This window comes from Oryctolagus cuniculus, chromosome 14, assembly GCF_051225735.1.
Source record: "Oryctolagus cuniculus isolate XC-2025 breed Fujian yellow rabbit chromosome 14, ASM5122573v1, whole genome shotgun sequence".
NCBI lineage: Eukaryota > Metazoa > Chordata > Mammalia > Lagomorpha > Leporidae > Oryctolagus > Oryctolagus cuniculus.
In genome coordinates this window covers 31,759,727-31,780,994 of record NC_142880.1, presented here as the reverse complement: position 1 = coordinate 31,780,994, position 21,268 = coordinate 31,759,727, and the positions used below count along the sequence as shown (strand labels likewise).

Sequence of the window (21,268 nt, the reverse complement as noted above, 5' to 3'; positions counted from 1 at the left end):
ACAAGTTTTGGCTTCCAAATGTTGCAGACATTTAAACCCCAAAGCCTTAAGTTCATGGTACTGAGACAATGCACACTTCATCCAGCGGTGGGGTCTAGCTCCAGAGGCAGGTCCTTGGGAGGTGGTTCCCCTGAGAGGGTTGGCTATGACAGCCGAGTTGGGTGCAACTGTCTTCTCTCCTTCCTGGCTTGTCCTGGGCCTGCTCTGCCATTGCCATCCCCTGGCCTCGCCAGACAGCTGAGCAATGGAGTTGCCCGGCCTTGCACGGTGAACCTGCAGGACTGTGAGCCAAAATAAGCCTCTTTCCTTCTCAAGTAGCTGGCTTCAGATATTTCATTATAGTGATCAAGAGCCAATACTGGTGTTCACTTGGCCAGGGCATGGCTGCCTCTCCCCCGGCTTGGTTGATCATAACACATAAGACACTCCCATCTCTGACTGACATTTCCTGGAAGACAATGCGCAGTCCCGGCCTGGTGTCCTGGGGGTGTTCGGCCGGCGGTGACAGCATCTTCATTGTGTGACTGCAAAGCCAGCAGGGAGACACCAGCGGGCAACCCCTATGAAAGGGCGCATGTGTCCTCTGACTGTGCCTCAGTGACCTGCTCTGCTACAGTGCTGTGTCACGACCACAGGGGAGGACGGGGGGTGCAGGCCAAGTGGAACCCCCCGGGACTGCTTGGCAAACAGCCTTGGGCCGAAAACCCAACGGGCTGAAATTATTTGGTGGTCTTCTCCCAGGTCTACAGGGGAACACCTGGGAGTTGGTTTGTCTGCGGGCACAGAAAGGCACTCCTGAATGCAGGCCAGGAGTAGGCTCTGTCGCCAGCCGGCATGGCGGAGGCCCCAAGAGTAGCTTCTGAGTCCCTCAATACCGCAGCTTCCTGCGATATTTCTATTAATTCCTTGCATTTCTGCTGCCGTGCCTGATCAATTAGGCTCCACAATGGCAAGTGCGTTGACCTTGTCACGTAACTATCCCACGGTGCCGCCCCTCACCACAGGGAGGTGGCAAGAGGAACGTTTACAATTTTGCATGGCCCAAGATCCACAGCTGGGGAATCACTGCTAGGCACTTCAGCTGATGGGGCCTCTGGGAGCTGTCTGTCTTCTCGGCACTCTTGAATTCTAACAGCCATGTGGTGCAAAGCAAAGGAACCGATCGCATTCTGCATGGGGCTGGGATTCAGCCTCTCCCCATCCACCCTGCGAGGAGGGGTGATGGAGGCTTGGGGATGGAACGGAAGCCGGGGTACTCTGGGGAGCTGGGATCCACAGCGATGGGTCTCCTCTGACAGCCACCAGGGCCCTGCCTGGCCGCGGGGCTCCTTTGGCTTCTAGAGGGGGTGGGGGGCTCTTGGAATGGCCTTGCCTCGGGGACCACCCAGTGTGAAGAGGAAGCTGCCCTGGAGGAATCTGGCTGCTTTTGGGAAAGCAGAGTGGCCACAGCCCCACGAGAAAGGGGTAGAGGAAAAAGCCCACAGCTTGCTACGTGTGCACCCTTATTTGAGAGGCAAAGCAATAATGGCTACACAGTGGCACAGCTCTTTCAGATTTACAAACTCAGGGAGTCCAACTTGGGGTGAGAACCTGGGTCTCCCAGCGCCCAGCTGGGTGCTCATTTCACCACCAGATGCCCTAGAGCCCGGTGCCATTGGCCTCATGACGGCAGTCCACGCACACCAGACCTGGGGTGTCAGGAAAGGCCTTTGTTTGGACTCAGAATTCACAGGGGCGGCCACTTAATGCTCTGGGTGGAAACTACTCACATCCAGGCTGTCTGTCGGCACCACCGCCACGCTCTGCCTGGAGAGACCCTGGCCGGAGCAGGCTGTGTGGTGATGCGCGGTCTCCCCCACGCGTTTGGGGGGCGCCATCCTTTCCTCCCGGGCAGTGTGGTTCCAGGCCGAGAGCCACCCTTCCTGGGTGACGGTGGCACCTGGTGCTCACTAACCAACGTCAATAAAAGCACAGGTTGTCTGGGAGGGAGGCCGGGCCAGAAACCAAACCCGCTGGAGAAGAGGCTGCGGCTGCCCAGAGAGCGCTGCTGTTCAGGGAGCCAGGGCGTTGACTGTTCAGGTCCAAGATCAGGCCTGAGGAAGGCTGACGAGCACACGGGAGTCTCAGGTTTGGCGCCGTGAACAGCTCAGCGGCGCACAAGGCCTGGGGGCTGGGGGGCACACACCTCCACGGTGGTGTCCTAGTAGGTTCACCTGCCATCCCCAAATATCCCTCCCAGCCACCGTTCTCCCTTAGATCTTTGTGTTGTGTCTAAACAAATTCTGCTGTGGAAACCAAAACCCCCCAGAAAACCCCACAACACACACACACACACACACACACACAACCTGGCAAACAGCCCATCCACTCAGGGCACTAGGAGGTGAACTACATTTTGGTTTTGATTTTCTCAACAGAAGAAGTGGTGACTGGACTGGCAGCGCCGCCCGCCCGGAGCCCAGCAGCTGAATTACAGAGGCCCAGGACATCATTTTGGGCCCGCTGCATCCGAGGAGGCGTTCCCACGGAAATCCCGCCTCCCCTTTCCTCCGTCCAGATTTATATGGAAAAGGAAAAGAAATACAAACACGATGAAAAGATGAAACAAGACCAGGCACGGTTTGCTACAAATATTGGACATTTATTATAAGAATACAGTAAAAAGAGGTTCTGCAGACCCACGAGTGGTAACTGGTCTGGTGGAGAAGAGGAGGCTATTCCAAAATGGTCCAAGTTTACAAAAATGATGACACCATGTCTTTAAAAAAGATAGAAAACAAACACCCTATAGTGTTAGCCAAAGTCCAGAGCGAATTTCTTCTGAATGTAAAAACTGACATAAATAAATAAGTGTTAAATACAGATTGCATGAAAAAATGGTAACAGGCTAACTGCTTTATCTATTTAGCGCTCATTCATTTTTCAAAAACGCGTTTACAAAGCCAGATAACCCCCCTCCCCAAGGCCTGGTTTGTACATTTTACACGTGCACGTGTCAGAAGACGCACCCAATTTCCAGTGTTTCTTTTACCCACTTCACAAATATATTATTTTAAAACAATAGCAAAAGATCGAAGGTGCTTTAACCTGACATGAAACTGACCATACGTTGGCACTGAAAGAAACCTTTGTAAACCACAGGATGGCTTTGCACAGAATGCAGCAGGCAGCACCGCACAGGGGGCTGAGGGCAGGCCCCATTCCCAGCCCTCACCCTGGCCTCAGCTTCTGTTAAAGGGAGAGCAAACAACTCAAAGAATTCCATCTGCACAGCCCACTCGCTGCGGGGCTGTGCCAGGAAAATGGTCAGGTGGCCGTGGGCACCGTGCGTATGTGTGTTTTGTCCTTGCTTTCAATTTGCTTGGGTTCCTGAGAAAGTCAGTGCTATTCCTGGGACTCTGACAACCTGATGTTATCTGCCTTTCCTTCACCTATGTAGTAGTGCTGACTCTAACTTCAGTGGGTTCTGACTTCTTAGGGCGGTCACCTGGAGAAGCCGGATTGAACCAAGAAAACACAGACACACACAGGGTGTGACACCACCACCGACCCACACTGTACCGAGCTGCCCATCAGCCTGCTAAGTGAATGTGTTTACGCGCAAGCAGCCAAGGAGGCTGCTTCAGGGCGAGACTTCAGGGGTCCCTGAAGGGTGAGGAGCAGTGGCCCGTGGAAAGAATGCGCCTGGCCCGGGAGTCTGCCTGGGTCGCAGGGCAGGAGGAGGTGCTGTCCTGTGGAGCGAGGGGCGGGGCTCAGCATGGGGAAGGGAGTCTCCTGCCTGTGGGTACTTTGGTCATGGATTTGGAGGACATGAGCTCCCTCCCTACCAGTTTCCTTTTCCGTTTGGTTTTGCTTTCATACCTGGATCTACACGTGGGGCTGGCTTTAGAATCAACACTTAGAAGGTATCCTTGTTACAGGAGATCAGGTGAACCTTGTAAAACAACCTCTTTGGCACCGAAGCCAAAAAAACACAGTGGAGGGCCTGCAATCTAAGGAGGTAGCGGGACACGCGAGTGTGCTTCTGTTGGAATGGGTCCTCTGATCGCAGCTGAAGCACACAATTCAAGCTGGCAGGCGGTGGGCGTCCACAGCGTCCCACCGTCTAAATCCAAGAACTGCTGTCCTTGGTGGGAGGAGAAAGCAGTCAGACCGTGCACGGCCCTCGGCACTTGTCCACAGCAGCCCGCCGCACCGCAGAGCACACAGGCGCATGTGTGTCTAGCAAGTCAAATTATTTGTCAGAATTCCTATGTAAGGGGGTGGTTCTTTTTTGTTGTTTTGTTTCCTGGCTGGGCTTAAAAATACGCAAAAGCATGCACTGGTGAGCTGGCAGACTGCCGGATGGCGCTTTAAAGGAGGGGCTCATTAACAACGGGTTCCAGACGCGTGTCCAGCTCCTCGGGTTTTGAACACAGGGCTCTGAGAGAACGGAGGCCCACTAGGGGAGGGAGTTTAGTTTTCTGCTTTATAAAGATTGTTCTGGCAATTCGAAAGAAGACCCCAAGGCTGCACTATTTGACGAGAGCTCCATGAAGGAGAGATTAACAATGGGAGTCTGGGCTCATATGCAATTGCTTTTCATATTCGGGTTTTTGCTGCTCCAATGGGGGGACTGAGGTTTCTTTTCCAGGTCATCTTACATTTATCTTGTGTGTTCAGGACACTGACAGTGCCCGCTGATCCAGGTGTGATGTGTGACCTGATGAACCGGAAGGGGGTTTTAAACTGACAACAAAGGGTAGAGTGGTGTTCCTGTGGTTTGCTTTCATGGCTATCATTCAAAATCTGGCTTCTTGCTATGGCATTTGGAATGTGCTTTGTTCCGATCCCGAGGACGCTGCCCGTAAGTAGAACACCAGGTGCGATGCGTGGCTTTTTAGAAAGGGCACTGCTCTGGTCGACCGTCAGGGAAGCACTGATGTTTTCATACAGAGGTGCTTGCGGTCGGTGCCTCTAGGTAGGCTGGCTTGTTTTGAACTTAAGGCTTCCTATTTGCTCCCCTCTTTCCTGAAATTATGGAAAAACCCCTTAACATTGCATAACTGAAATAGCTTCAGATGTGGTAGTAAGAGGAGTGTGATGGATACAACAGAAGCGTTGGCATCGCACGGTGGGGAGGAGGAACTGTGTGCGGGGGTGAAGGACAAATGACTATTGTTAGTGGTGGTTCTCTGAGGGGTGCTCTCCTGATCTGTGAGTTGGGCAGGTCCACAGACTGCTGACCTTGTTGTTCCAAGAGTATCTCCCAAGAGCCTCTGCTGCTAGTGCCACTCACAGCACACCTGCCACCCGCTCACCCTGTCTCTACAGCCAGGACTGGAGCCGGAAGTCTTAGTATTCTATGCGGCGCCCACCACCACCGGGCCTCTCCCATTCTAGGTGTGTCAGGGCCTGGGAGGTCCGTCTAAGGCGGGGGCCCCCGAGCACCCCATGAGAAACTCTGGTGGAGGCCAATCATGGCATTGCCAGACATAAACCAGTGATAAAGGCTTTTCTGCTTTGGCAAAGTGAAAAATTACAAGACTGAAGATGAGAAAAGAAAAACACTAGTCAGAAGTCAAAAACAAAGACCAGAAACCAGCAGCTACCAATGCTCACTGGTCGGATGTCTCAGACGCTCACGAGAAGCTTCCGCAACGCCTGAGAGCGAGGGGGAGCGTGAAGTTCTGCCGCTGGAACTGCTGTCACACTTGCTACTACACCTGCACCTTGCCGGCCTCAATGGGGATGGCTGGGAACTAGTTTATGAAGTCAAGGCTTTGGCGTGGATCCCAAACAGCCTAGTGCTGAGGTTCTTCAAGTTTGTTGGCAAGGAGGGAAACTATATTTGTCTTCCTGTCACAACTACAGACGGCTGCAAGGTAGGTTTTCTCTAATAAAATGGAAAAGTGGAGCTTTGCCAGCAACTTCTCTGCAATCCTGGCTGCCCTGGCTCTGGGCGTGCTTCCCACTGGAAGCTTGCGGAACGGAGTGAACCAGCGTCGTGTCTGCGGCCTCACTGAAAAGGCAAGGTAGGGTGACTCGGATTCAACGGTGGCTGCCTCTGGAGATTACAGGGTGTATACAGAAAACCAAGCTACTATCCACTCAGTGCCCTTGAAGAAACTGCTGCAGGCATTGAGAAGTGTGTAACACCTCTAAGGGGGGCAGGAAAGCCCTCAAAGCTCCTTCGAGGACGGCTTCCCTTACCGACGCCGTGGGCGTCAGCTGGAAGGCGACATTCTGCAGTGGGGTGTCCTTGCTGCTTGGCATCTCTCCCCTGCCTCCCTCTCTCCTGTCCCTTTCTCTCTCGCCGCAGCCACGCTGCGCACTGGTTGGCTTTGCGATGTCACTGAGACTCCGCTCCCTCCAGTGTCACAGGACAAACAAGGAACCCTGCTCCCGAGCTGAGATCTTCCTGCCTCCCCGCTGGATCTGATGTCACGCTGAGCAGGGCTCCGTGCAGCCCCTCTCTAGAGGTAGCCGGCAGCCCTGGGCTCACCTCAATGAAAAGGGAAGTCAGGTTGCTCCTTTAGGAGACTGTAGCTCCCGCTAAGCCCCGATACAGCTAAAGGTTTCCAGTAAAATCTGAATAACCGCTGACCTTAGTTTAAGAAACACGAACTATCGCTAATGCAAACCTAGAGAGACTTGGGTGATCGCCTTGGAAGCCCATGAACACCACTAAGCGAACCCATGAGCGCCGCGCAGCGCCACCACTGAGCAGGGGTGGGAACTGCAGGGAGAGGAGGGGAGTTTGTTCCCGGGAGAGCCCGCAGGCCGCCAGGGACCCTTTCGCCTCTTCTCGCCCTGATGGCATTTTAATTTCCTGCCGGACAGGCTCTGGCCTCACGGCATAGTCTTCCTCAGGTTTCGTGGCGACGCTGTTCAAGTCTCTGTTCTGCTTCAGCTTTCCCAGACTCCCTGCAGGGCTGCCAACTCCAGCCCCAGAATGCTGGGCTCTGCCCTGCCCTCCGCTGCCTTGGCCCTGGCTCCGCCCCTTCTCAGCCTGCCTGCCTCCCGTGCGCTTCATGGGATTTCTCCACCGCCCAGTTATCTCAGACATTCTTAGGAAGCAACGTGATTCTTAACGCACAGGGCAGAACGTAATCTCGGACTCGGAGCTGGGCAGCCGGGTGGTTGTCACGGGCTACTGTTTCCGTAGGTTGAGTTGTGGCCAAGGTGCCAAGTGTGCACACTTGCATTAGGCTGTAGAGGAGAAATGCATGGATCCTAGGACTATAGCACTATCTCCTCCAAGTAGCTAATCTTGGTACATGGAATCTGACTTATTAAACTGCAGTATCTTCTTTTGCAGAAATAAATATTCAGTTGTGAGTTCTCCCACTAAAAGTGTATTCAGACTTGGCAGGAAACTAACCAAAAGGGAGAAAAATAAATAAAATTAAAATATTGAGTCAAACGATTTTGATAGGCACTAAGGAAATCAGTTATTAATAATAGAGGTAACACTTTATTTTAATGGTAAACTTTCATGCTAACTTAATAGTATAATGACAACGTAATAGGGATTCACTTTCACATAAAATCTTTGATTCCATTTAATGAAGGTATTACCACAGAACAAATCGCCCGGGGCTCTTTTTCTTGGGCAGGGCTGTGTTTTGTGCAAGCTGGCCTCTCCGTGGGAGAGCCAGTCCTTCCAGGCCTCAGAACCCCCAGTCTGCTGCGGCCCCAGGCAGGGTGGGGTGAGAACCCCTTTCCAGAAGCCAGCAGAGGACCCTGGCCACGAAGCAGTGCACGCAGTGCAGTGTTCGGGCGCAGTCTTCAAACCCCTGGTGCTCACAGGAACTAACCAGACAGCGGTGCGACTAAAAGAGCTCGGAACAGTGCTGGCATGCATCACTGTGTTCTAAGTGCTGCTCAGCCCACCGCAAGGGCCTGGGTGTGTGGCTTAGACAAGCAGTCTTCAAAAAGTTTGCAAAAATGCACAATTTGAAACAACTGTGCAAGGATTTCAGAGTTTTCCACCACAATAAAGGTATCATTCAATTCCATTTTCTGTGGTCTTCCTGAAGACCCCTCACCTTACAACTACAACATCTTCTTCTTGCCACAGTCTGACACCAGTATTGGGAAGCCTTAGTGATGGCAGTGGCACTAATCAGACTTTAAAAGCCCACACGGTGAAGGGAATATAAAATATAACATAGACAAGAAGACCATGTTGTGGTGTAAAGGAAATTAAAAGTATCTCAAAGATAAAACATTTTATTTTCTTTTCAAAATAACCCTAAAAAACGGAAACAAGTGGGAACTGTGCACTGAATAGCACCTCACACAACTGCACTCCTGGGGCAACCTTGTCTTGGGGCTGAAACAGTGCCCTCTGGGGGTGGGGAGGACCAGTGCCCATACTGACCCTGGGAGTTTAAACAGTAATCAGAGACCTGCTTCCAAAAATTTGTAAAATTAAAATGCCGTATTAGTTCTTAAAAAAAAAAAATGTTCAGTCAGACTTGTTAACCCTTTATAACTATTTGGCTTTGGGAAGAAACCTTCGACTATGTGGAACATGAAATTCATTTAATTCATTTTAAGTTTCACATGTTGGGAACACAGGGTAAAATGACGTGCTACCGACATATTTCTTACAAAGAAAGTCTCCTTAGTGAGTCAAGGTAGAAAAAAATGCAAGTGAAAGCTGGACTGCCTGTGTTGACCGTCCCCCCCGCCCCGCCCAATAAATACATGTACGATAATATGAGAGGAACTAGACAGTAGTGCAACTCTTGGATAATCTGTTAACTAAGGTTGGTGACCGGACTCAATCACATCCAGACCAGTGACAACTGTGGTTACGACTGTTGTCTCACTACACAAGCCTCAGGATTTCGTGCATTTGTGAAAGCTCCTTCCCCTACATAAACTTGGGAATTTAGAACAGTATGTGTGTGCTTTCGGGGTATGGATTAGCTTCCTAAAGTACATAATCCCAATAATTATCAGTGACAGAAGGGGTGAATAAATTATGCTCCATGCACAACAAAAGTAACAGTAAAAAATGGTTTGCAGAAGCTTTTCTTAATGCATGTGCCTATATCAAATTTAATATTCCATACAACTGATAAGATCTTGAAAGACTCCCAATGAGTTATTAATCTTGAACTGTACCACTGCCTGCTTTGGGACAAAGCATAAAATAGAATTTAAATGCTGCAGATGTCATGATGTTTTGCAAAGCTTTTTAATTTAAGCACAGAGTTATGATGTGAATTGCAAATTCCAACAGCCTGGATGAGTGAAATATCAATGCCATGTTCATTCTTTATGCCAGAATGCAAGGATTAAGCTTCAGGTCTTGTTCAGAAAACTAAAGCCAAAACCATCATTCTCTCTCTTTCCCGAGAGCTTGGCACTGAGGCTGCTAAGTGATGGAAGACTGCTTTCTTTAAACAAAGAATATTACAAACAGAGCTTCACTTGGAAATACTGAAAGGGGTACAGACGTCCCATCTTGTTCTTACTTCTGAAGGCTGGCAGGTGCCTGAAGGCCACAGCACTTAATTCAGGAGTCCCGGCTTGGATCTACCATGGTATGCGCATCAAGAGAAAGGTCCATTTACTCACAAGACTTGAAAGAAGGGGGAGTCATGCTGAATCAAATGAAGTAGCCTTGTATATCACAACATGTTTTTAAGGGAAACTTGATTAGGATCTCATTGGGGTCTAAATGGATTAGCCATTAACAGTGGAAAAACTGCAAGGAGGCTGAAATGACAGACACCAGTCATTTTTGTCTTCAGAACACCTTTATGGTCTGAAGCACTGGTGTGAGGGCCGTGCAATGACACTCAGGGGTCGCACACAGCTGGGGAGGGAAGCTCTTCCAACACACGGACACCAGGTCATCACGAAGGTGATCATCAGGGTGCAGGCCTGCGAACTTACAAAAGGCAGCACCGCAGGCTGGGTGTGCTCCTGAGCGGGACTGTCTCCATCCTGACAGGCAACTGTACACCACCACAGGCTAAGTTCCTCAGAGGCAGCTAGAATCCGGCTCCACGGAAGCCTTGTTTGAACTCTGTGTGGTACTTTGTCCACATAGAACTCCTTTAGCACTGCCCTCACATCTGTAAGCTAGTACGGATCCCGGGGCGGAGGGCAGAACAGGGGCAAAGGAAGGGGAGAGAGTGGGAACAAGAGGGCTGTGCATAGGTCTTTTCCCTTTCACTATTCACTTGACTTCCAAACCATCCACTTTATACACACCTGCCCTGGTAGTGTGTGTGTGCACTGTGCACATCTGTATGGACACACACACACACACACACGTGTTTGGAATCAGGAAATTTTGACAGCTCCCAAAAGCAGTACAAAGAAAGAGAATTACATTCTGGTTGCCTCCTCTGGGGTGGAGGTACTCAAGCAGATGTATTGCTGGTGTTTCTGTGGGTTTGGGCTGTGTAGTGTGTCCAGATACGTTTTTGTTACTCTTGTCTAAGAGTTCCTGAACAGAACCTGTTCTTGAGAATTCAGACCGCAGACTGCAAAGCTCGCTGGACGTGTGTGTGTTTGTAAAGGCGTCGCTCTGAGGAGGAGGCAGACTGTGGCTTCTGTCCCTCCTCTGCTGGATCACCCAGCGCCCAGAGCTGCCTGCCCTGCGCGCCGCCCGCCCACTGGGCCGCCCCACCCCGCCCGGGAGAGCGGCTGCCGCAGCTCTAACTTGGGTTCCGGGTTCTGGCGCCCACGTGAGGAGGAGGGAGAAGAGAACCTTGGGAAGAATGCAGGAGCACGGAGAGTCTCACGCTGGGCTTCCGTGTCTGGCAGGAAAACAAAGACAGGCCCGGGAGGCCCAGCCAGTTCCCGGTGTTAGATTCCCTTTGCAGGGATAATCTTGCTTTGGCGGCCTGGAAAGCCCGCTGCGGCGGGGCCCCGCGCGACTTTTAGCACCAAGGGCGCAGGGTCCATGGCGGAGCGCGGCGGCCCACGCCCCGCGCCCGGAGAAGACAGCGGCCTGGGGTGTGCAAAGGCGGCCTCACGCCCTTCCCACGCCCGGCGCCCGTGCTCTATTTGGAAGCTTCGAGTGGCAGGACGGCTGTGGCTAGCTAAGAAAGCCCTTGGCGGGAGGTCTGTGTCCTGAACAGATTTGCTTCTGACTTTTTTTTTTTTTTTTTTTTTAGAGTGGAACATGTTTTTAGAAACCCAGTTAATAGAAAACCAATCACCTTAGAAGACTGGCTGCAGGGAACAAGGTGTCAGCTGGTTGTTACTGGGACACCGGCGCCGGCCCGTCCCTATGAGAGTCTCCTCTTGATGATGGTGAGCTCTTTCTGAAGTTCACTGAACTTGGGGCGGTTTTCAGGCTTATAATCCCAACACTTCATCATGATCTTAGAGATGTCTTCCGGACAGTGCTGAGGGGCTGACATCCGGTATCCTGAAGGCCCACGGGGAGAACAGAGGATGGAGAATGGTGGTCAGATGCAGGGTTCACACAGGACACCGGGAAGTTTATGGGTGTATGATGGAGGGAACAAAGTGATGTCTCAGCACCACAGAGCTATGCACTTTTGGTGGAATCTTTGGTCTGTTCATTTGTTCATATATGTGTCACATCTGTCATGGGTAAATGCATATTTCAGTTGCTCTAAGCATCTGCTTTTAGAAGTAGATGCTGTGGGCAGAGTTTTTGGAAAAATCATCTCTATACAATCTGGTTTTGAGGGTGAAGACAGGATGAGGCGTTCATAGACACCACAGCTCACGGCGACGGGAAATGACTGGGGGTCAGACTCTGTCACAGTCTGAGCTGTGGCAGTGTTCTGGCAGTGTGTGGAGGAGGGAGGGAGAGGGGTAGGAAGGCGCCTTCCTGCACCCCTGCTCTCTGTGGAGCCTGTGCTAGGGCACTGCCACTTAGCCACAGCTTCTTCTTGGCCGCCAGCTGTGGACCTCCCAGGTGTTTGTCAGTGTCCCCATCCTTAGCTACCCCACCACTGACCTGGCTTCTTCAAGAAGTGTCACCAAAAATCTCAGAACCGTCTCCATCTGCAGTGTTACTAAGGGGATTGCCTGGCAGAGAATGAAATGCGGGAAGTGGGGAAGACCCCCTAACTGCTTCTTTGAAGACCTGGTTGGCACAACTCTGTGGGTTCAGGGAGGCAGGGAGGGCCGCAAGCGAAGCCTCCAGCTGTCTCTTGTTAAAGTGTGGGACTCCTTTCAAATGCACATGTGCGTGGGGCGTGGATCAGCAGCCCAGCATCCCTGCGGTTCAGGAGCAGTGGATCTCACACCCCTGCTCTGCACTTCGGCACCCAAACAGTACTGCAGGCCCCCGTCCTGGCCACGTCACCAGCACGCCAGCCCCGGGTCTGTGGCTCACCTCTTTCCACTTGCTCGCGTGCTTGTTGGTTTGTCATTCCAGGGTAAGGACAGACTCCTAAGCTGAATGTCTCCCAGAGGAGGATGCCAAAGCTCCACACGTCACTCTCAGAGCTGTATCTCCCTAGCAGGGGAACAACAAACACACCCAGGTAAGGCCCAGTAGACAAGCAGTGACCTTCTGTGGTTATGGAGGTCAATGTCAGCCACACAGCAACACATTTAACCCAAAGGGTCCTGTTCTCATCATTGCTTTGACATCCTAGTACAAATGACATTACTAACAACATGTGGTGTAGCAGGTAAAGCTGCTGCCTGGGATGCCAGTGTCCCATGTGTGCCAGTCCGTGCCCTGGCTGCTCCACTTCCAATCCAGCTCCTTGTTAGTGGCCCGGGGAAAGCAGCTGAAGATGGTCCAAGTGCTTGGGCATTTGCTGTCCACAAGGGAGACCTGGATGAAGCTCCTGGCTTTAACCTGGCTATTGCGGCCATTTGAGGAGTGCACCAATGGATGGAAGTTTCTGTCTTCCGTGCCCCGCCCCCTGTAGCTCCGACTTTCAAATATATAAATAAATCTTTAAAGAACTATATCACCAATGAAATGAACAGTCTTCAGGCTGCTGGTTTAATCAAACCAGCTACCAAATCGCTCCCCTCCCTTCCCTACCATGAACAAAAATCCAGCCAGCACACCGGCTTACTTTCCCTGTACTATCTGAGTGAGATGGATGGCTTTGATAAAGAAGACTCACATTTTGTACACATCAATGCCTAAGAGATTAAATAGTTGGATTCCTGCAATTTTGTCTTCTGCCTGCATCATTTTCTATCCACTAAAATTACAAACAAACTTAAAGCAATAAGGAAAGTTTCTTAACTTCAAGTTTTTACTCATCACTGTTTACAGATATTCTTACATGCTTAAAGGTCTCATTTTCCCCACTCATAGTTTCATTTACGGAAAACATATTTTTCTCTGTGTTTTGAATAGAGTGGAAATTAACATAGCTGGCTGATAAAAACGGCTTCTTTAAATTACATGGTGCCTCGTTTTGTCAAAGTATCGTGGTGCACCTGTTTTACTGAGCTACATGAGCTGGGCTCTTGGGATTTTTCTAGAGAGGCACACACAGAGATTAAAAGCCCCACACAAGCTATCTTCTGGACATAGGTGTGGGATCGAGGAGGGGAATCGAAAAGTCCTTTCCAGGCTCCGAGGGGCTGAGTTCCCAAGACTTTCCCACCATACTTGTAGTTTTATTTAACTTTCCATGTACCACCATAACCAGACTTCATCTGCAATGCTGTTAATGATTTCTTAAATGACTTCATTTTCTGTCCCTCTTGTCTACCTTAACTCTGCCATGCTGGGATTTTCAAATGCCCCTCTGTGGGGAGCAACTGGGAGCAACTCGGACTAGACTAAGTTACTGGAATTAAGACTTATTCTATGCATCTGCTTTCCCACAATATGGCGCTGAGAAGGGAAACAGCTTCTACACAGCTGCCTCCAGTTCAACCAATAAACTGTGGGACCTGCTCCTGATTGGAGGAGAGCAGCGTACTCGGCATGTGGGTAGCAGAGTTGGGATTGGTGGAAGGACTATAAAGGAGGAGAGAGACGGCATGCACCAGGAACATCTAAGGGGAACACCTGTGCAGCCCCCGAGAGAGCCAGCCGGCGGTGTGCCGCTCCCCCGCGGAAGTGGGGAATGTGGCAGGGGGAACCGCCCTTCCACGGAGGTGGAAGGGTCGGTAGCCAACCTGGGAAGAACCAGCAGCAAACCCGGGGAGGGCCGAGCAGATGAAAGAACAGCGCAGGGTCCTGTGTCGTTCCTCCATGAAGAGGGGGAGCGACATAATGGTGCCGTGACTCGGATATGAAGCCTAGGCAGGGTTTAGTGTCGTTCCTCCATGAAGATGGGGAGCGACACCCCTCTACCAAAATGTTGGGCTCCTTTAAAGTAGTATGGCCTTTTGTCAGTAATGTGAGAAGGGATAAGCCTGTGCTATTGTCCCTGCTCCGGGTGGGGAGTGTACTTGCTGTCAGCTCCAGCTGTGTGAATTAGCTTCCTCCTTAGTAGACAGTAATTATGGACATTGACTATGCTGTTTGGAAAGAAGATTAGCTTTCTTGTCTGCATATCAACTCTCTTCATGTTTGGCATCCAGTAATTTAATACTTTTCATGAGAGTCATTCAAGAGCTACAAGTTAAAAATGATTCTTAAAAAAGCCTAAGTTATAGAGAGTCAAATGTCTTGTATTTTGAGATAATACCTGGGCTCAGATCAAGAACGGCATAAGCCAAAGTTACATTCTGAAAATGAAAGCTTATGGCTTAATTCCATAATCTTGTCAGTAACACAACTGTATTGTGTCTTGCCATTTCTCCATCTCTCATGTGATCCTCATAGGGGGACGGTACTGTGACTCTCATCTTATAAATTAGGAAATATAGACAGAGAGAGCTGGGCACGGCAAGATCCTGCAGCTCATGACATAATTGGTAGGGGAGCCTGGTGCTGATGGGTAATCCAGGGCTCTCCTCTGCAAAATCCTGCCTCCCTAGCATTTCACAGCATCCTTAGAGGCAACGCCCTAATTACACTGGAGGGTACAAAATAACCCGTGACAATGGAAACACGTCTTTTCCATAATTGGTAAGCAGGGGACTTTACTTCTTAGCTGGAGATTGGTATTCTGTTTGCCCGGTATAAACACAGAACCTTAGGTGACAGCTGTGACTAATGAGTTAGCAATGGACACAAACAGGCTATTTGTGTATGTGTATATATGTGTGTATGTGTGTGTGTGTGTGTGTGTGTGTTTTGGGGGGAGATATATACAAATTAATGGCTGAGAAACCTCTGAGAACATGAGAGTATGATAAAAAGAATTACTTCTAGGAAGAGGAATTATGTGGCTAGAGGTAGGAAGAGGGACTTCTATTTCATTGTATGGCCTTTAATCTTGCTTGATTAAAACAAAAGATAGAAATGACAAAAAAATTAATAAAATTAACCCTAGAGCCCTATGCCAAAGGTTCAGGGAGATTCTTGTTTTCATTCTCACTGACCTCATGGGCAACTTGGGCGATGTATCTCACCTCCTCTGGGGCAAGAGGGAAGAAAAGAATCAGTGAACCCTTGGAACTCAGGTAAAATATTACCACCAATCTCAAAATTACATCTAACTAAAGCATGAAAGAAGTATAATAAGAAAAAAGACTTCCACAAGATCTTTGTTTTCACTTGTTTAAACAAGCGCTGGCATGTGGAGCCAATCGTAGGTAATTTTAGCCTCTGAGAACTAAAACAGCTTCCCAGGGTTGCCATGAGGCTTGGAGACTCTTTCAGGAACTCCTTCAATAGACTGAGTGATAAATACTGTAAACTTCTTCCTCATTCTTAGAATAAACACTCCTTCCTTGTCATCTGCTTTTTTCTTCTGCACCTTGCAAAGTTAATACTGAAAATGCCCCTTGCTGCCAACCGAAAACCCTCACACTGGAGTGGGCACTTGGCTTAGTGGTTACGATGCTTGAGTTCCAAACTGGAGTACTCAGCTCTAACTCTAGCCTCCAGCTTCCTGCCAGTGCAGACTCTACGAGGAAGCAGGCATGGATCAAGAGATTGGGTTCCAGCCACCTTGTAGGAGACTTGGATTGTGTTCCTGGCTTTGGCCAGGCTGCTGCAGGCATTTGGACAGTGAACCAGCAGATGGGAGCTTGCTGTCTCTTTTTCTGTCTCTCAAATTAATTAATTAAAATAAAAAAGATCTTCATACTTATTACTTAAAATGCTTTTGTTCTGGCTGTTAGAGGGTTCTGAAATTAGAACTTTGAATTGTAATTACTTTGGTCAACTTGAAATTTAAAACACACACTGATCAAGGGAAAGAATTTTTCTTGGCATAACTATTTCACAGTGAGAGGACTTCTAAAGGCTATATAACATAGAGGAAGTGGCCCACAGGGTTGAGAACTGATTCCAGAGAGCTAGATTTCACTGGTAAGTTTTCAGGGATTCTTAAATCTAATTACAGCTCCCTTGCTGCTTAAAAATATTTTGTCATTTAAAGAAAGCTTTTTTGTAAACACAAGTGTTACAATCCTATCTTCTATGATTACTCTGCTATTTAACAACCACCACCATCCCAGAGAAGACTCACCATAGGTTACAGCGGGGCCAAGTGGGGCTGTCATTTTCTCTGGATTTCTTTTTCATTGTGTTTGAGGTAAGGATTTATTGATTTGAAAAGCACAGTGACAGAGAGAGGAGAGGCACAGAGATAGCTAACTTCCATCTGCTGGTTCACTCCCACAAGTGATCACAACAACGAGGTTAGGCCAGGCCAAAGGTAGGAGTCAGGAACTCCATCCCGGTATCCCATCTGTGTAAAAGGGGCCCAAGCACCTGGGCCATCTTCCACTGCCATCCCAGGCTGCATTAGCAGGAGGCTGAATAAGAAGCAAAGCAGCTGGGACTTGAACAAGCACTCTGATGTGGGATGCCGGAGTTGCAAGCAACAGCTTAACCCATTGTGCCACTGCACTGGCTCCTTCTTTTGTTTCGAAGGCAGAGTGGAATTGGTTTGCACTCTCTAGAAAAACCTTGCTGGCACATGGGAAGACAAACTAAGGGTAAGGATTAGTATCTGAGGTGCTTGGCTCAGTCCCAACCGATCCAATTACATCCCAAACCAGCTACATTCTACAGCTTTGTCTGGCAAACAGTTCGTAATTCCTCAAAAAGGTACATATAAAAATTATCATATAACTCCTAGTATGAGTACAGACCCAGAATAATCGAAAACACAGGTATCTGATAAACCCTTATATGCTACGGTAGCACTATTCACAATAGCCTGAAGGTGAAAACTGCCCAAATATATATCAATAGATGAATAAACAAAGTGTGGTATAGCCATACAATGGAGCATTATTCAGTCTTGAAAAGGAATGAGGTACTGACATATGCTACAGAATGGATGAACCTCAAAAACATTATGTGAAGCCAAAGAAGCCAGGCATAAAAGGCCACATATTATGTGATTCCATTTATATGAAATATCTGGATCAGATAAATTCACAGAAACAGAAATGCAGACTGGAGGTTGCTAGGGGATGGGGGAGATGAACAGAAAATGCTTCATGAGTACAGAGTTCTAGTTTTGAGTGAAGAAAATGGTTTGTAGTTAGATAATGACACTGGTTGCCCAATATTGTGCATTATATTAAATGGCAATGAATTGTTCCCTTTAAAATAGTTAATTTTCTGTTACATGAATCATAACTCAATTCACAAAAAGCTCTATCTGCCTTTAATTTGGTAATAAATTATGGCATTTATAAATGTTACGTTATTTATAAGAAGTAGTCATTTTTCATTTTAAATCAGAGAATCATTTTATGATGTTTTTATTCAAAATATAACTGCACCCAACCATACATCAATGGCCCATATACTGCTTCTCTTAATGAAAATTTATTTTCTAATTTCACTGAAGTATACTCTGGCCTTCCCACTCTAATCCTTTTTTTTTCCCTCTTCTTAAATTCTTTTACTTATTTTATTATGGCCCATTTCATCCCAACCACAGACAATGCAAGCTGCATTTATTTCCAATTACAATGACACGTAAAAATTTAAGTGAAAAAAAAGTCCCACTGCTTTAAAGTGTAATTCCCATTTCTTTTTTCCCTCAAGATTTATACCTGTTCTGGCAACTGGCATGCTAAGAAACTATGTCGATGTCAGAGTGAGAAACTATAGAACTGACTGACTGAATGTTTTAGGAAGCCAACATCAGATGAGGTTACTGGAGCAACATTCGAAAAAAATGGCCCAGGACCAGAGCAACCCTTACTCTGTATGTTATCTGACTCTTAACAATACTCCTATCTTTGGATAAAAAGGATGCCATAGTTAAAGGTGCTCATAGCACACTGGTCTTTTAATCTAGCCATCTTCCGTGTATAGGCGTCTGATGAATAATCTGAATGAAGCAAGTTTATGCTCATGCCTGATGCAAGGTCTGAACAGTCCCACCTCAACTGTGTTCCTGTAACATTGTGTCTGAATGTTCTGTGCTGACGTCGTCCACTGTTTCCCCCTAAAGGAAAAGCGTCCGTTCTTACCGTAATTAAGAGCTTCTGGGGCCGTCCACTTAATGGGGATCTGCTTTAAGCCAGAAGATGAATACACTCCGCCGTCCTCTTGACGAGACATTCCAAAGTCACTGATTTTCAGGACGTTATTTTCACCGACCAGGCAGTTTCTCGCTGCGAGGTCCCTAGGTTACCAGAAGACATGGAAAACTCCCATCACAACACATAGAAAGCCGCCTTCCCTGTCATGCCTTCCACACTTTGCATGTTTGCATTTGCAGTGGGTTTACAGTGAGGTGAAGAGCGCTCGTGAGCTACCAGTCCTGCCCATCTTTACTGCCATAGGTAAAAATCATCCAGGAAAATATTTGCCAAAGGAATAGGCCACATGCTAGTTTTTCAGAGTCTGGGTTAAAGAGATCACAGAGGAGAGGCTTAGTAAACATCATGGTGCCTCTCCTTGGACTGGCTTTCCTAGAGCACCACTGCCCAACAGAACTTTGTGTGCTGACAGAAAAATATCCTCTCTCAGTGCTGTCCACTAGTAGCCATTAGCTACATGTGACGACTGAACCCTTGCAGTGTGGCTACTTGAATAAGGAACGCAAGTTTTCACTATATAAACCTTTAGTTAATAGAATTTAAGTAGCAACATGTAGCTACTATCTTTAGAACTTCCCAAAGGGTGGGAAGTTGCTGAAGTCCCAGAGAGGCAGGTAACACTTTCTACTGCATCTGAGCCAGGCAACCCCTACACGATGCAAAAAAAAAAAAACACTCAAAAATTACACAAACAGATATAGCAAAAAAAGTCTACATAAAATGAATATCAAATAATATTTAAACATATTCCCAGTATCAAATATGTAAAATAACAACATCAAGAATGAAAAGAAGTCATACTACTGACTACCGACATTGAAAGGCAAATAATAAGACATTATGAAAAAATTCAGGTCAACAAATTTGACAGTTTAGATACATTTCTTGAAAGTGCAGTTTACCCAAACTGACATGAGTAGAAAGGAGAAATCTAAGCATCTCTGTGTTAATAATGAAAATCAATTTGGCATCAAATCTGCCCCTAAGGACACTCCAATCAAATGGTTTCATTAATAAGTTCTATCAAACATTCATGAAAGAAATATCAATATTATATACACTTTTTCAAAAATCAGATCATTGCCTAACTTGTTGTATAGGGCCAGAACTCTTAACACAAAGCTCGACAAAGAAATTATAAAAATGATTACAAAAAATAGCCCACATGAAGATGGAGCCAAATATCCTTAAACAAAATAATATCAAATCAATTCCAACAATATATAAAATGAATAACAACAAATCAACAACAAAATTCGGTTTATCCTAGTAATGCAAGGTTGATCTACATTGGAAAAGTAATCAATGGTACTCATGTTGATAGAATATAGGAGGTAAAAACATATCATTCCAGTTGATACAGAGACAACACTGGACAAAATACAACACTCATTCATGATAATGCTGTTAGCAAAAAAAGAATTATGAACCTTCTAAATCTGACCAAGGGTATGTGCAAAAAGTTTAACCACTAACATCATATTTAATAGTGCAATACTGAATTGTTTTCCCCCAAGATCAAGGCAAAGATGCCTGGAGGTCTTAGTCTTTGAAATAAGACTTAAAAGAAAAAGCAAAAAGATAAAGGCAGATAGCAGAAGTGGAAAAAAAAAACTACATTGATTTACATGTATGATTTAAAAATATATTTGCATTTATTTCAGAGGGGCACACACACACAAACTACCGTTAAGAGTACACTTTGTGATCGTGGTATCTCCCCTGCCAGGTAAGTATTTGGCATTGGTGGGAAGACAGAGCTCAACTAGACAGTATAGAGAGGAATCAGAAATAGACCCACATACATATAGGCAACTGATTTTCTGACAGAGATACAATGGCACAACAATATACAATTCCCAATCCTAGTCAGTGTGTCAAATGATCTTAACTGTTCTCAGAACCAATTTCTATTCACTGCAATATTATAGTCATTACAGGATTTCCTTATTAGTACTTTCTTCAGAGCACCATCTACAAGTTAGAACTACATACACTCTGTGTTGTCATAACTTTGTTCACCTTATCAGCAATTTAGAGGTTTGCCTTATATAATGAGGACTATGGCTCTATGGGGGACCAAGCTAAAGCTAATTTAGAGATACCTTCAATTCAATGTCAATAAAATTTATAGAAAATGCTACTTCCTTTGGGCTGCATTAAGCTCAAGTGAATGGAAATGTATCTTTTTGGCACAACCTATAAATTAAATAAAACCTTAGTCCTTCAAGCAATAAGCATTCACCACATGTATACTCACTGCTGAACATTCTAATATGTATCACAGAGGTAAGCAAAAAGATATGGCCCCTGGGCTGGGAAGCTGACAATGTAATTTGGAGATAAGGCAGACACAGCCCTTTCTGCCTTTCTTTCTCTCTTGCCTTCTTTGGGAGCCTACTGTTGCCCGGCCCTGAGTCAGACACGCCAGGAGACCCACTATTGTTCCCAGTCTCTTCATGAACAAAACTGCAAGGGAACAAGCCAACAGGAGCCTGTGTACTACAGACCATGGCTCCTATGGGAAGGCAGAGATGAGAATTCTTCTAATAGGCTGGCGCTGTCATTCACAGGAGGTATCAGAGACAGCAGTATCTCGCCACGTGCACACATAACGGCAAATGCTGCCTGTTGTCAAAAGGATTGAAAATGGTTCATTCACTTCTGCAGACTAATCTTATTTGAAGATTCAACGTCAAACTTCTGAGTGTGAAGCAGAGGTGTCTTACAA

General features: G+C 47.3%; 1 protein-coding gene across 24 annotated transcripts in view; it reads right to left on the bottom strand.

Annotated features, from left to right (window-relative positions):
- Window positions 1-2,620: 2,620 nt before the first annotated feature.
- Window positions 2,621-21,268, bottom strand: part of FER (FER tyrosine kinase) — a 428,569-nt gene continuing 409,921 nt past the window's right edge. For 19 of the 24 annotated variants that reach the window (XM_070056512.2, XM_051853922.3, XM_070056516.2 and 16 more), the window contains 3 exons: window positions 18,466-18,620; window positions 12,326-12,448; window positions 2,621-11,383 (listed from right to left, as the gene is read on the bottom strand). In XM_070056512.2, the coding sequence (XP_069912613.1) occupies window positions 11,241-11,383; window positions 12,326-12,448; window positions 18,466-18,620 (421 nt within the window). In that variant the 3' untranslated portion in view covers window positions 2,621-11,240. Of the gene's footprint in view, window positions 11,384-12,325; window positions 12,449-18,465; window positions 18,621-21,268 lie in introns of those variants that run through there. The other 5 variants (XR_011381953.2, XR_016220600.1, XR_016220599.1 and 2 more) reach the window with 1 other exon arrangement.